The following is a 15,811-nucleotide window of genomic DNA, read 5'->3' on the forward strand; positions in this document are numbered from 1 at the left end:
TACAGAAGAGAGGAGACGGTTAAAACCAAGAGATTTAATTCCTGAACCAAAATCACACCAGATTATCTTTCTGCACGTCTAGTGGACATATCATTAACAAGTGCTTCTATACAGCACAACTGAGAACTTGTAATAAATAATGAATTACCACTGCAGGTGCCTTGTGTTAAATTTCGGTTCAATTGAGGGTTGTTGTTGCTCATGCCCCTTATTGAGAAACCTAGTGCACCTACAAAATGAGTCGGGAAAGAAACACTGATCAATTGGTGCTCAGAATCAGAGTACATGGTGCTTCTATTAGCATCACAATGATTTTTAAGTGCTATAAGCCGTACTGAAGACTTGTACTCACTTTGCGGACCATACAAACTCGCACCAAGCTGTGACAATTGACCTGACGATGACGGCGAGGGAGATGATAGCATCTGAAAAGCGAGAGAAGTTAGAACATCTCATTTGAATTTGCATGTTTTTAACATTACGTGCCAACAAATTAGACACAGAAATTAGAAACATATTTATATTTACATACACACTGACGCTACAGTTCAAAAGTGTGTGGTCGGTAAGAGCTTTTCATGTTTTTGAAAGAAGGCTTTTATGCTCATTATGCTTTTATGTCAGCATTTATTTGATCAAAAATACAGTACTATTATTACAATTTAAAAGAAACATTTTCTATTTGAATATATTTTAAAGTGTAATTTTTTCCTGAGATGGCAAAGCTAAATTTTCTTCATTGTCACATGATCCTTCAGAAATCATTCTAATAGGCCGTTTTGCTGCTCAAGAAACACTTCTTATTTTTTTTTATAAATCTTGAAAACAGTTGTGCTGCTTAATATTTTCATAGAAACTGTGATACAATTTTTTCAGGATTATTTTATGAACAATGTTTAAAAGAACAGCATTTATTTGAAATAATCGTTTGTAACCTTATAAAGGTCTTTACTGACAGTTTGGATCAATTTAATGCATTCTTGCTGAATAAAAATATTAAAATCAATTCACTTACTGACAGATGAAAGACGCTTTTTTTTTCATCTGTGTATTTTATCACTGTAATGCTGCCATTTAGAATGACAAGAAATGCAGTTTGTCAAAACTTGCAGTTCAGTTCTCCTCATAAAACGGATAAAGTGTAGTGTTTTCAGTACACAAAATGCCATCTGCACCAATCTGTACCATCAACATTCATAATTACGTCATAATTTGTTTCCACCATGATTCCTGGGCACGCTCCCAACTTCAATCATATACGTTTATGAAGGTATAGATTACTTGAGTCACTTAGATTATTAAGTTCACAAATTATTTTGGCAAAAAAGGTAATTCATTTTTATTTTGACAAATGTGTTAAAAATATAAATATTTTAAAAAAAAAATTTGATATACACTATCAGTCAAATGTTTTTGAACAGTAAGATTTTTTATGTTTTTTAAAGAATTCTCTTGTGCTCACCAAGCCTGCATTTATTTGACCCAAAATACAGCGAAAGCAGAAATATTGTGAAATATTTTACTATTTAAAAGAACTGCTTTCTATTTGAGTATATTTTAAAATGTAATTTTTTCCTGTGATATCAAAGCTGAATTTTCAGCATCATTACTCCAGTCTTCAGTGTCACATGATCCTTCAGAAATCATTCTAATATGCTGATCTGCTGCTCAAACAATATTTATTATTATTATTATGTTAAAAACAGCCGAGTAGAATTTTTTCAGGTTTCTTTGATGAATAGAAAGTTCAGAAGAACAGCATTTATCTGAAACAGAAATCTTTTGTAACATTATAAATGTCTTTATCATCACTTTTGATCAATTTAAAGCATCCTTGCTCAATAAAAGTACTAATGTCTATCATTTCTTTCCCCCAAAAAACTCAACTGTTTTAAATATTGATAATTATAATAATAATAATAATACATGTTTATTGAACAGCAAATCAGCATATTAGAATGATTTCTGAAGGATCATGTGACACTGAAGACTGGAGTAATGATGCTGAACATTTAGCAGGAAAATTTAGAGGAACTAAAAATCTTACTGTTCAAAAACGTTTGACTGGTAGCATATCTGTTTAAAATATATTTCTTGTTGGTCAGGTCAGTGAAGATATTGACAGTGCAAGTGAAATACATCATATTAAGCTAATAATAATTTCATATTTCATCATTCTATCAGACCTCCAGCCAACAAAAGGATTTGACACAATGAACATAACCATCAGAATGAACTGGTATTAACGTACGTCTTTCTCCGATCGATGCGGGAACATTGACGTCTGGCCATAGTATATGCTCTCATCAGGGTAGTCACTTTCGACCCCCTCCCCAAACTTCTTTCTCGTTGCACTGAACATTCCGTTTGTCACCTACAGAAGAGAGGAGACGGTTAAAACCAAGAGATTTAATTCCTGAACCAAAATCACACCAGATTATCTTTCTGCACGTCTAGTGGACATATCATTAACAAGTGCTTCTATACAGCACAACTGAGAACTTGTAATAAATAATGAATTACCACTGCAGAACAAGACCCAAGACTATATATGTTGATTTAAGTGCATTATAATAAGGTACAGGCTATTTTGTCAACTCACTTTACAACTAAATCATACAATTAGGAGGTGCAAGATTAAACTTAAATGTACTTTAGCGGACAGTCTAGTGCTATAAGAACATTTAGACCTACTATGGCGGTACGTTGATGAATAAATAATGTATTCATCTTTTCAAAACAAAGCAGATATTCGCCGTATGGTTGGAAAACAAATAGATATCACTTTCCAAACTGACACCTGACAACAAACACAGAAACAGCTTAATTCACCGGCTAAATCCACGAAAAACATCAATTACTAGCCAGATACTTAAACATACTCACATTTCCATGTACCGCAACATTATTACTAATATTAAAACTGATTCCTACATCACAATCACAGAGAGAAATATGAAATGTTCTCATTTATATAAGCTAGTTAGCTGTCTCGTTAGCTGTAAAGCTGCTAACTACAAATAAGACATTTTCGGCATAAATAAAGATTTTAATGGAAAGCAAAACACCCTGGACCATTAAATCTATATTAGTCGTGGTGCTCTAGTTTGATAACAGATGACTAGACGTGCATGATACATGTATCTATCTGTTTAAATGGTTTAGGCCTGTGTTTCGGCTGTCTGTTTTTGTCGTCATAATTTGTTTCCACCATGATTCCTGGGCACGCTCCCAACTTCAATCATATACGTTTATGAAGGTATAGATTACTTGAGTCACTTAGATTATTAAGTTCACAAATTATTTTGGCAAAAAAGGTAATTCATTTTTATTTTGACAAATGTGTTAAAAATATAAATATTTTAAAAAAAAAATTTGATATACACTATCAGTCAAATGTTTTTGAACAGTAAGATTTTTTATGTTTTTTAAAGAATTCTCTTGTGCTCACCAAGCCTGCATTTATTTGACCCAAAATACAGCGAAAGCAGAAATATTGTGAAATATTTTACTATTTAAAAGAACTGCTTTCTATTTGAGTATATTTTAAAATGTAATTTTTTCCTGTGATATCAAAGCTGAATTTTCAGCATCATTACTCCAGTCTTCAGTGTCACATGATCCTTCAGAAATCATTCTAATATGCTGATCTGCTGCTCAAACAATATTTATTATTATTATTATGTTAAAAACAGCCGAGTAGAATTTTTTCAGGTTTCTTTGATGAATAGAAAGTTCAGAAGAACAGCATTTATCTGAAACAGAAATCTTTTGTAACATTATAAATGTCTTTATCATCACTTTTGATCAATTTAAAGCATCCTTGCTCAATAAAAGTACTAATGTCTATCATTTCTTTCCCCCAAAAAACTCAACTGTTTTAAATATTGATAATTATAATAATAATAATAATACATGTTTATTGAACAGCAAATCAGCATATTAGAATGATTTCTGAAGGATCATGTGACACTGAAGACTGGAGTAATGATGCTGAACATTTAGCAGGAAAATTTAGAGGAACTAAAAATCTTACTGTTCAAAAACGTTTGACTGGTAGCATATCTGTTTAAAATATATTTCTTGTTGGTCAGGTCAGTGAAGATATTGACAGTGCAAGTGAAATACATCATATTAAGCTAATAATAATTTCATATTTCATCATTCTATCAGACCTCCAGCCAACAAAAGGATTTGACACAATGAACATAACCATCAGAATGAACTGGTATTAACGTACGTCTTTCTCCGATCGATGCGGGAACATTGACGTCTGGCCATAGTATATGCTCTCATCAGGGTAGTCACTTTCGACCCCCTCCCCAAACTTCTTTCTCGTTGCACTGAACATTCCGTTTGTCACCTACAGAAGAGAGGAGACGGTTAAAACCAAGAGATTTAATTCCTGAACCAAAATCACACCAGATTATCTTTCTGCACGTCTAGTGGACATATCATTAACAAGTGCTTCTATACAGCACAACTGAGAACTTGTAATAAATAATGAATTACCACTGCAGAACAAGACCCAAGACTATATATGTTGATTTAAGTGCATTATAATAAGGTACAGGCTATTTTGTCAACTCACTTTACAACTAAATCATACAATTAGGAGGTGCAAGATTAAACTTAAATGTACTTTAGCGGACAGTCTAGTGCTATAAGAACATTTAGACCTACTATGGCGGTACGTTGATGAATAAATAATGTATTCATCTTTTCAAAACAAAGCAGATATTCGCCGTATGGTTGGAAAACAAATAGATATCACTTTCCAAACTGACACCTGACAACAAACACAGAAACAGCTTAATTCACCGGCTAAATCCACGAAAAACATCAATTACTAGCCAGATACTTAAACATACTCACATTTCCATGTACCGCAACATTATTACTAATATTAAAACTGATTCCTACATCACAATCACAGAGAGAAATATGAAATGTTCTCATTTATATAAGCTAGTTAGCTGTCTCGTTAGCTGTAAAGCTGCTAACTACAAATAAGACATTTTCGGCATAAATAAAGATTTTAATGGAAAGCAAAACACCCTGGACCATTAAATCTATATTAGTCGTGGTGCTCTAGTTTGATAACAGATGACTAGACGTGCATGATACATGTATCTATCTGTTTAAATGGTTTAGGCCTGTGTTTCGGCTGTCTGTTTTTGTTAGCGCTCAGCGCTAGTCGGCTAACTCTGGCCTCGAACAAAAACAGAAACCAGTAAAGCCGTGCAAACGTGTCAGTGCATTCATTCAGCTACTAAATATCTGCTTGGATATGCGCACAAAGCTGCAAATGTTCATTTGGCCCTGTATATGCGATGCAAACCCTGTTGTGCAATGTATTTTTGGGTGAAAAAGGAATTGACTAACCGCATTAATTTACCCTCTCCTCGCAGATCCAAGATGGCTGTGTTTCCTACAGGCGAGGATGCTGGGGCAATAGCCTTTACCCTCTGACCCCTTAACCTTCAGTTTATTTCATACCAGACTGAAAATTGTGCTGGACACTGTCTGCTGGATATTAGACACTCTACAGGACACTTGTGAGATTTGTATGATGTTACAATGGGATGAAACAGTTAGACTGTATACCTGAAACATCAGTCTGCCATTTAACAAACTCTGCTAAGAGTACAGATTATTTTATAATCATTTAGAATACTTGTATATTTTACATCTGCAGCCAAATGCAGGTAACACGTTGATTAAGAATTCATCATTTGAGCTGTCTGACACAAAGGGGGTTTAAGATTAAGTCTATAAGGTCTGTTTCATGTCAGCAGCTTGTAAATAACGAATAACGTGTATTTATAAAGAGATTATCGTGAAAATATGTGCAAATCCTACATCACGCTAAAGGGGTTTCCTTAATAATGTTAACCTAAGACATTATTTAACATTATTTTAGCTTACTATGTAACGTAAATGCTAGTAGCATTTCAGTTCTGATCTTTAGCAGCGGAAAGTATAGTCAAAATACATTATAATCCTTTTTTTTATTTCATAGTGTTTTGTAAAATATGCTTTTATGTAACAACATACAAATCTAGAGTGAACTATAGCTATTGTTTGCTGGAAGACATCTGTCACTTCCACACGCAGTAAAAGGCTCACAAATACATTCCATTCAGTAAATCTGCCTGAATCCAGAAGATTTAAGCTATTAATATTTGTGCAAGAATGATCACAAATTGTCAAATCTGTTTTTTATGTATATTTAAATACATTCCCGTCAACCACATAGAACAGCCTAAAAGAAGTGGTTAAATAGTCCATGGAGGATTATGTTGAAAGTTTACACTTTAAATCACATTTTGTTGTGATCTTTTAACTGGCGTAATCCCATTTCTCACTTTCCGTCTGTTCCCTCCACTGTGACGTGGTACTCAGGCCCTTCAGACAGCACTTGAGGGTTCTCAATCATAGTCTAAATCATTGGAGACCTTTGATAGACCACTAATAGCTAAGCCTTGAGTTATGAGAAGAATGACTGGGAGTGCAATATCAACCAGTGTTGCATTTACTCATAGAGGTGATTTACTACTTTTGGATTAAGGATCAACATTAATTTTTGATAGGGAGGAAAATTATATCTTAAGTGTAGAAAACACTCATAAAACAATTTTGGGCAAGTCTGGTCTGATCTCAAAGGTGAACCTATTAAAATCTAATAAATGAAGTAATAGTAAAAAGGTCAATAACATAAACCTTATTTTTTATTTTGTCTGGATCTTTTAATTTATTAAAAATACATTTAAATGGATTTCATACATACGATGCCTTTTATAACGAGCATGTTTTTCATTTAATGTTTTTTAACGTTTATTTAAGGCTCATTAAAAGTATTAAATTCTGTAGAATAATTCAAATGCATATAGAAAAGTATATATATATACTATATATATATATAATAAGAGAAATATATATTATTATATTATTATATATATATATATTAACTTTCACTATCAATAATATATATTAATATATACAATAAATATATACATATAATTCAGAAATTGTATATATATATATATATATATTATAATATTTTTATATAATATTTTTTTATTTCCTATCCCTATATACTCTTAAACATTCTAAAACCAAATACTGTGGTATGCCATGTGATATGGACAGCCTCTGTTGGTTGTCCATAACTGGGCAAGTCTTATCTTTGGGGTGGTGCACTCAAGTGGTCTCTGTTATGTAGAGGGTCCTGACTGAGATAAGCGCTTAAATAGAAGGTCTCAGCTGACCCTTAAATTCCTTAATCACACGACAACTTTAGGCTTATCACAGCTCCCGGTCAGCTCCACCTTCCAGCGCTGGAAGAAATCATTTATCCGGAATGGGGAGGAGCATGTGGGATGTCATCTCTGGTGCTCTCTGCAACTGGCAGGGCAGAGGTGTCAGCAGAACACAGGAGCATGAAACACCACACTGCCGCCCATCGTCTCATACCTTGTGACAAAAAAGCTTGATGGTAAATGAAGATCTACGTTTTCGGCAACCTGGTAAGACGAAAGGAACATTCAAGTTTTTATCTTGTCTTTTCATTGTGCCATTCATAAGACTGGTCTACACTTTTAAAAATACGGGTTCTTTATTGGCATTTATGGTTCCGTGAAGAACCTTCAACATCCATGGAATCTTTCCATTCCATAAAAGGTTCTTTATAGTGGAAAAATGTTATTTAGATTTTTATGTTCTTCGCACTAAGAAAAAAATGTTCTATTAAGAACTGGTCACTGGAATGTTCTTCGGAGAAGCAAAATGTTTTTATCAATGGGATTGCTGTGAAAACCTCCTTTTGGAGTCTGTACACTCTTAAAAATAAAGGTGCTTAAAGGGTTCTTCACAGCGATGCCATAGAAGAACCATTTTCGGTTCCCCAAAGAACTATTCAGTCAAAGGTTCTTTAAAGAGCCATCTCTTTCTTCCCTTTTTATAATCTGAAGAACCTTCTTTCTTTGTGAAACAGAAAGGTTCTTCAGATGTTAAAGGTTCTTTATGGAACCATTTAGACAAAAAAGGTTCTTCTATGGCATCGCGAAGCACCTTTTTTTTAAGATTGTACCCTTATTTTGTTTCTGAAGATACCATGAATGTGGACCGAGAAGATGGGAAATGTTGTGCGAGGTGCTGTCGCCTTCGTGCCCTCCGAGAGATGTCAACGTTTCTTAGTAGGCGACTTGAAGGAGATGCCCCTTGATCGTACTCTAGACCTGAGTAGCCGGCAGTTACGTCGCCTTCCAGTCAGAGCTTCTGCCTTCGATGAACTGGTCAAACTCTACCTGAGCGACAACCACCTGAGCAACCTGCCGCCAGAACTGAGAAACCTGCAGAAGCTCCAGCTTCTAGCCTTGGACTTCAACTGTTTTGAGGAGCTTCCTCTGGTCGTATGCAGCCTTGTTCAGCTAAACATCCTCTATCTCGGTAATAACCAACTGTACAGGCTGCCAAAGGAACTGCGGCAACTCACCGAGCTTAAAACCTTGTGGCTGGAGACCAACTGCTTCATCAAGTTCCCTCAAGTAATATGTGAGCTTCCCAACATCAAGACCCTGCATTTGGGATACAACCAGCTACGTAGCTTACCGACCGAGCTTGAGCGACTGGAGGAGCTACGCAGCATCTGGCTAGCGGGGAACTTGCTAAATGATTTTCCTCCCGTGCTGCTGAAGATGCATTATTTGGAGGTGATCGATGTGGACCGCAATCACATTCGCCAGTTTCCATCGCTTGCCTGCTTGAGAGGCTTGAAGCTCATCATCTACGACCACAATCCTTGTGTTAATGTGCCAATGGTGGCCAACGGTGTGAGACGGGTAGGCCGCTGGGCCGACAGCTCTGATGATGAGGAGGATGAAGGTGACGGAAAGGTTGCCAAAGCAGGTGTGAAGGCACAGGGATCACTGGATGAGAAAGAGTAAAGAAGATCAGTGAGGAACCATAGATCAAGCAGCTATAAAGAGCATGATGATACTTATGAGTTTTTGAAACTGCAGAAGGCAGCTGATGAAATACTGAGGCCACTGCTTTACAAATGTAGTGTATTTTATATTTTTATATTACGGTAAATATAGTGTTTTGTAGATTTTTGAAGTAGAATAGAAATTACTTAAAATTAAATATTGTAATTATATACTTAATGATATTAATAATAAACAATTAGAACATTTAATAGAATTGAAATATTTATATTTAAGAATTAAAATATGAAATATTTATAGTAATTTACACATCATTTTTGTCTGCCTATTTGTAACACAGATGCTTATGTAATTAAAGGGAACCAATTTTCTTGATATGAAGCAAGCCAAAGTGCTTTCATTCTTTCATTCTTTCTTTCTTTCTTTCTTTCTTTCTTATTGTGACTGAGTTTATGGTACTCCATGAAATCGCAACATAACATTTTTCTGTAGAAAGTATTTTCAGATCTCAATCAGGGATTTATTAATGCAAAAAAGTTTTCCATGTCCGTGCAGTGAATCTGTTCAGTGAGGTTGGCCGTGTCAGTGATAAATGGTGGAATTCTAACAATGTGCCCCTGTTCATAAATAATGCAGGTTTCCTGTAGCAGATTTGGGTCTCCATTTTGATGTAAGACTCTTAATAGGTTTTAATCATACTCTAGTGCTCCTGCTTTGTAATATGAAATCCTGCAGGACACTGTTCACTGGATTCACAGGTTCAAAATCTGTGAACAAGTCAACAAAGGATGACAAATAGTTATAAGCAATTTTGCTTAAAATGGTGTACATTTTGCTAGCATATTTACTAAATTGAATCAGTGCCGCAGTCCCAAAATCAAGTGTGGTAGGTGGTAATATTTTGGTATGATATTTTCAGGCTTGTGAATTAAACCTCACAAATACATGATGCACTTAATTGTAGCTATATGTGCAACATAAAACATTAAATGCGACACTGGACCACAAAACCAATCATAGGGGTCAACTTTTGAAATTTTGAAATATACAGAATAAATAGGCTTTCCATTGATGTATGATTTGTTAGGATAGGACAATATTTGGCTGAGATACAACTATTTAAATATCTGGAATGGGGTGCAAAAAAATCTAAATATTGAGAAAATCACCTTTAAAGTTGTCAAAATGAAGTTCTTAGCAATGCATATTACTAATCAAAAATTAAGTGAAGTTTTGATATATTTACGGTAGGAAATATACAAAATATTTTCATGGAACATGAACTTTACTTATATCCTAATGATTTTTGGCATAAAAGAGAAATCGGTAATTTTGGCCCATACAATGTATTGTTGGCTATTGCTACAAATATATCTGTGCTACTTAAAGGGGTCATATGATGCTATTTTAAAGATCATTATTTTTTGTATTTGGTGTAACAAAATATGTTGACATGCTTTAATGTTCAAAAAACACAATATTTTTCAAATACTGTACATTATTTATAGTTCCTCTATGCCCTGCCTCTCTCAAACACGTCGTTTTCAACAAAGCCCCCTCCTTTGACAAGCACAGTCTGCTCTGATTGGCCAGCTGACCCAGTGCATTGTGATTGGCCGAACACTGCAAGCACTCGTCGGAAATGTAACGCCCCTTACCATAATCGCGAGCTTCAGCTTTCAAAGTAAATATCAAGACAGTTAATAATGTCGTTAGTTTGACCATCAGTTCAAGCCCGAAAGGGCAACAGAGTCGCGTGACAGACACAGTGATGAAGCAGTAGACAAGCCGCGGTTAAGACAGCTGACGTGCTATGATTTCTGACAGACAGTTCACTCTCCTGTGATGTGACCCTGTTCCCCTCACACACACACACACACACACACACACATACACACACACACACACACGACGCGTTACTCTGTGCTGTGCAAAACTCCGCATTTGAACAGTCAATAGCAAATACTTAAACTAATAACAAAACATACTTACAGTCGCCAGATTGTCATAGCAAAGACGGAATTTACACCTTTTTTTTTTTTAAATAGCCTTTGTGCACAGCCAGCCTTGTACTCTTCTAGGTTCAAAAAACTGTCGTCCATAAAATGCGTTGCACAAATTTGAACATCTGGGTTGTGCTACACAGCAGATCTGCACATTACAAATTCCAAGTCCTTATTTTCCTTTAAATACGTCGTAATTGTGCAACAATAAGATATAAACGAAGATCTTAGGATCGCAGGGTTAAATACATTTTCACCATATCCCACTGTTACAACATTTGTAGGAATATATCTCTTCGTTTTGAAGAACGACAGAGCGCCGACGTTACATAAGAACTTTTATTTTGATGGGCAAGAAGTCCATCAGCCATTTGTTGGAGGTTGGAAAGCAAGAACCGATCCTCAGTTGCACACAGGGCTGTGATTGAGAGCGGAGCTCCGTTATTAACAGCCACGATGGGGAAGAAGACTCGCGCTGGCACCGGCAGGAGAACCATCTTACAGCTCTCACCGCCGGGACCGACCCGCGGCGCGACGGCAGCGGCCAGAGAGGACGGGGTCGGCTCGGGGTCCGAAGGTGGGCGAGAAAGACATCAGTAACAGACGTATAAACCGTCGGTAGAATTAGAAACACAAAATATGAGCGAGACAAACCGTTTGAAGAGAAACACGCGCTTCTATTGCGAGTCGAAAATGAGTTTATGTAGTAGACTTACTAGTCACTTGTAATTTTTGGCTAATCCTAATAAAAATTCCGTTCCGTTGTTGCTATAAATTAACTTGTTTTAATAAACCGATACAAAATGTGTGGTTCAGTTCTTACCTTTTGAATCGCCGTTTGTCATGTTTAGCATTAGCCACCGGGAAAAGATTAACCGATAAATGTGTGCTGATATAGCTTGTCAAACTTATTATGACGTAAACCACATGAGATGGCAAGTAACGAGTTATTTCGATATATTAACGTGAATTGTTGGCTATTTAAGTCATTTATAAGCCACAGTTTCGAGTTAGCAGCGCAGCTGCGCTGGGCCTAGACAAAGCGTTAGCCAAACATGCTAACGTTAATTCACCCACACCGGAACAACAAGGATAACGTTGTTATAAATGTTTTAAAAACGTTATAAACTCTCTATTTCCTTTTGTAGACGAACCTGAGGTTAACACAGACGGTCAGCGAGAAGTTAATGCAGTAATGAAGACACCAGCTGTGAAGGCCACGCGTAAGTTATACAAGAATGTTATCGCTGCATAATATGTACTGTTATATACTTAATGAGTAATAACAAATGAGTGTGTATATACGTTCATAAAATATATACTTTATCTTAATTATCGTTACATTTTTATTAAGTTATTTACTTATTTTTGTGGTGTGTATAATAAATATATATATGTATATATGTGTGTGTATACAGTGCTGCTTGAAAGTTTGTGAACCCTTTACAGTTTTCTATATTTCTGCATAAATATGACCCAATTGATCATCAGATTTTCTCACAAGTCCTGAAAGTAGACCGAGAACCCAATCAAACAAATGAGACAAAAATATTTTCTTTGTCATTTATTTATTGAGAAAAATGATCCATTGTTACATATCTGTGCAGTGCAAAAGTAGCACAGTGCTTTCAGTATCTGGTGTGACCCAATTTTGCAGCAGTAACTGCAGGTAAAGTTTCTTGAAACTGCTCATCAGTCCTGCACAACATCTTGTATTAGTTTGAGCTCATTCCTCAGTTACAGAACCACTTCAACTCTGTGATGTTGGTGGGTTTCCTCCTGGCTGCTTGCTTCAGGTCCTTCCACAACATTTCAATTGAATCAAGGTCCAGACTCTGACTTGGCCATTCCAAAACATTAACTTTGTCCTTTTTTTAACCATCCTTTGGTAAAACGACTTGTGTGCTTGGGGTCGTTGTCTTGCTGCATGGCCCAGTTTCTCTTGAGACTCAGTTCTCAGACAGATGTCCTGACATTTTCCTTTAGAATTTGCTGGTATAATTCAGAATTCATTGTTCCATCAATGATGGTAAGTTGTCCTGGACCAGATGCAGCAAAACAGACCCAAACCAGGGTACTACCACCACCATGTTTCACAGATGAAATGAGGTTCTTATGCTGGAATGCAGTGTGTTCTAAACAGAACACTTCTCATATAAACAAAACAATTCTATTTTGGTCTCATCCATCCACAAAACATTTCTCCAATAGTCCTCTGGCTTGTCCACATGATCTTTAGCAAACTGCAGACGGGCAGTGATTTTCTTTTTGGAGATCAGTGGCTTTCTCCTTGCAACTCTGCCATGGACACCATGGTTGCTCAGTGTTCTCCTGATGGTGGACTCTTGAACATTAGCATTAGCCAATGTGAGAAAGGCCTTTAGTTGCTTAGAAGTTACCCTGGGTTCCTTTGCAACCTCGCAGACTATTACAAGTCTTGCTTTTGGAGTGATCTTTGTTGGTCGACTGCTTCTGGGGAGGGTAACACAGTGGTCTTGAATTTCCTCCATTTCTACACAATCTGTCTGACTGTGGATTTGTGGAGTTCAAACTCGTTAGAGATGGTTTTGTAACCTTCTTCCAGCCTGATGAGCAACATCAACTCTTTTTCTGAGGTCCTCAGAGATCTCATTTGTACATGCCATGATTCACTTTCACAAACATGATCAGACTTTCATAGATCCCTGTTCTCTAAATAAAACCTGGCACACACTGACACCTGGTAGTCATTCCGTGTTTGTGTGTATACGTGTTTGTGTTTGTGTGTATATGTGTTTGTGTTTGTATGTGTATATGTGTGTGTGTGTGTGTATGTATATATGTGTGTGTGTGTATATACAGTGGGTACGGAAAGTATTCAGAGGTTGTCATGTGTCTTTCCTAAAGGAAATTGATGCGATTACGACCCAACCAACCCAGACAAGTGAATCTGGGACAGAGCCGAGTGCACCAGCCCCAACTCCTCCTCGCCCCGAACCCAAAACAGACCAGCAGACTCATGATCAGAATGGACCCGCACAAGAATTTCAATACAACACCCAGTACTCTCTCGCAGGAGGTGAGCTTTCTAGTTGACTGGTTCTGTTTTCTGTATATAGTATAAGTCTTAAACTAAGTGAAAGAATGTGGAAGTTAATACTTGTTTTCTTGTGTTGTAGCTGGGTTAGAGATGGGTGATTGGCAGGAAGTGTGGGATGAAAATACTGGCTGTTACTACTACTGGAATACTCAGACCAATGAGGTGGCCTGGGAGCTCCCGCATTACCTGGCAAACCAGATGCAGAGTCTACATTACACGGGCAGGTGAGTTGTGAATAGGAGATCAACAAAAGGGACATTTTGCTGGCAGTCAGTAGTCAGTTTTAAATAATTTTTACTAGTTGGAAATTGCCATTGTATAAAATATTACAAAAGTTATTATGATATTTTATTTATCAAAAATATATTTTACATATATTATGTGTGTGTGTGTGTGTATATATACTGTATATTCATATTTTATACATTTTATAAATCTTATTTCTTTATATACATATATTTTTATGACAAATTAAATGCATAAACATTATTTATTACTTGTTAACTTTTTACTCAAATTGTTATGCAGATATTTTATACAAATTACATAATGTAAAGTAAATATAATGATATTTTAATATTTAAATGTAAAATAATTATAATTTTTTATATTTATAGAAGTTTTACAATTGTATTAATATTATCACGCATCACATTCTGGTATATTATATTTTTATATATATATATATATATATATTCGTACATGCATACATACATACAGTAGTCAACATTTGAAGTGAATCAGAACCATTCATCAAAGTTGTCCTAAAACCAAAACAATACCTGTTCTTGCCTTAGGACAACTTTGATTAACTTTTTTTGATCCACTTCAAATGTTGACGTACGTACAAAAAGTTAATCAAAGTTGTCCTAATTCCTTCAAATGTTGAATACTGTATGTATGTACGTATGTATGTATTAGGGGTGTAACGGTACACAAATATGTTCGGTACGTACCTCGGTTTTAACGTCACGGTATGATTTTGGTACAGCAGGGGGAAAAACTAAACTTTTTTTTTTTATTATTTATTTATTTTTTTGAACAAGTTGCTCTTTCTGTAAATACATTCAGTAATAGTTTAAATTTTCTTAGTGATAAAAATCTACCTCAGCTGGTACACAAATATGTTCGGTACGTACCTCGGTTTTAGCGTCACGGTATGATTTTGGTACAGCAGGGGGAAAAACAAAACTTTTTTTTTTTTTAAATTTTTTTTTTTGAACAAGTTGCTCTTTCTGTAAATACATTCAGTAATAGTTTAAATTTTCTTAGTGATAAAAATCTACCTCAGCTTATGCTTAAAACTATAGGGAGACCTTTTACATTATAAGGTTATAATTAGGCCTAACAACTTAACCCAAACTTAAACTTAATTGCTATTTATTTTTAAATAGATGATCAACACTCAACTTAAAAAAATTAGTATGCAAACATGTAAATAGCATATAATGCAGTTTTTAAATTAACTTATAAATAATAAAATTTCTAAGCTATTTGTTCAAATATATTCAATTACACAATGGCTGTCATAGCATGTTTCATAACAGATTAATTTAAACATACTGTACATTAAGTAATTAAGACTAACAGGTTTAGTAAAATATAATGAGTATATGGTGTAAAATTTCGCAAAATGCTCCTCTCTAGACTTAATTTCTCTAGTGAACTAACGAGCTGTGGACACTGATGACTTGCTGAGGTAAATTAAATGCTACGTGACATTTTATTTCCACGCTGTATTGTTGATGTCTTTCTGCGGTTGAAACACTGATTGAGCAATT

At 35.5% G+C, this 15,811-nt stretch overlaps 3 protein-coding genes across 3 annotated transcripts in view; 2 read left to right on the forward strand and 1 right to left on the reverse strand.

Annotated features, from left to right (window-relative positions):
• Positions 1–52: 52 nt before the first annotated feature.
• LOC107598872 (CCR4-NOT transcription complex subunit 2-like) lies at positions 53–3,181 on the reverse strand. The gene is made up of 5 exons (XM_016290315.1): positions 2,887–3,181; positions 2,252–2,374; positions 353–425; positions 149–229; positions 53–78 (listed from the first exon to the last, which is right to left on the reverse strand). The coding sequence occupies exons 1-5, from the start codon at positions 2,968–2,970 to the stop codon at positions 53–55; spliced, it is 387 nt and encodes a 128-aa protein (XP_016145801.1). The 5' UTR covers positions 2,971–3,181.
• Positions 3,182–5,418: 2,237 nt separating this feature from the next.
• On the forward strand, positions 5,419–9,022 carry LOC107598829 (leucine-rich repeat-containing protein 10-like). The gene is made up of 3 exons (XM_016290266.1): positions 5,419–5,558; positions 7,304–7,529; positions 8,112–9,022. Exon 3 carries the CDS (start codon positions 8,121–8,123, stop codon positions 8,946–8,948), a length of 828 nt encoding a protein of 275 aa, XP_016145752.1. The 5' UTR covers positions 5,419–5,558; positions 7,304–7,529; positions 8,112–8,120; the 3' UTR covers positions 8,949–9,022.
• Positions 9,023–11,323: 2,301 nt separating this feature from the next.
• Positions 11,324–15,811, forward strand: part of LOC107598873 (formin-binding protein 4-like) — a 20,006-nt gene continuing 15,518 nt past the window's right edge. Inside the window, exons 1-4 of the mRNA XM_016290316.1 lie at positions 11,324–11,528; positions 12,100–12,191; positions 13,793–14,009; positions 14,110–14,256. Coding sequence (XP_016145802.1) covers positions 11,408–11,528; positions 12,100–12,191; positions 13,793–14,009; positions 14,110–14,256 — 577 coding nt within the window. The 5' untranslated portion in view covers positions 11,324–11,407. The remainder of the gene's footprint in view (positions 11,529–12,099; positions 12,192–13,792; positions 14,010–14,109; positions 14,257–15,811) is intronic.

The sequence above is a fragment of the Sinocyclocheilus grahami genome, unplaced genomic scaffold, assembly GCF_001515645.1.
Source record: "Sinocyclocheilus grahami isolate Dianchi unplaced genomic scaffold, SAMN03320097.WGS_v1.1 scaffold257.1, whole genome shotgun sequence".
NCBI lineage: Eukaryota > Metazoa > Chordata > Actinopteri > Cypriniformes > Cyprinidae > Sinocyclocheilus > Sinocyclocheilus grahami.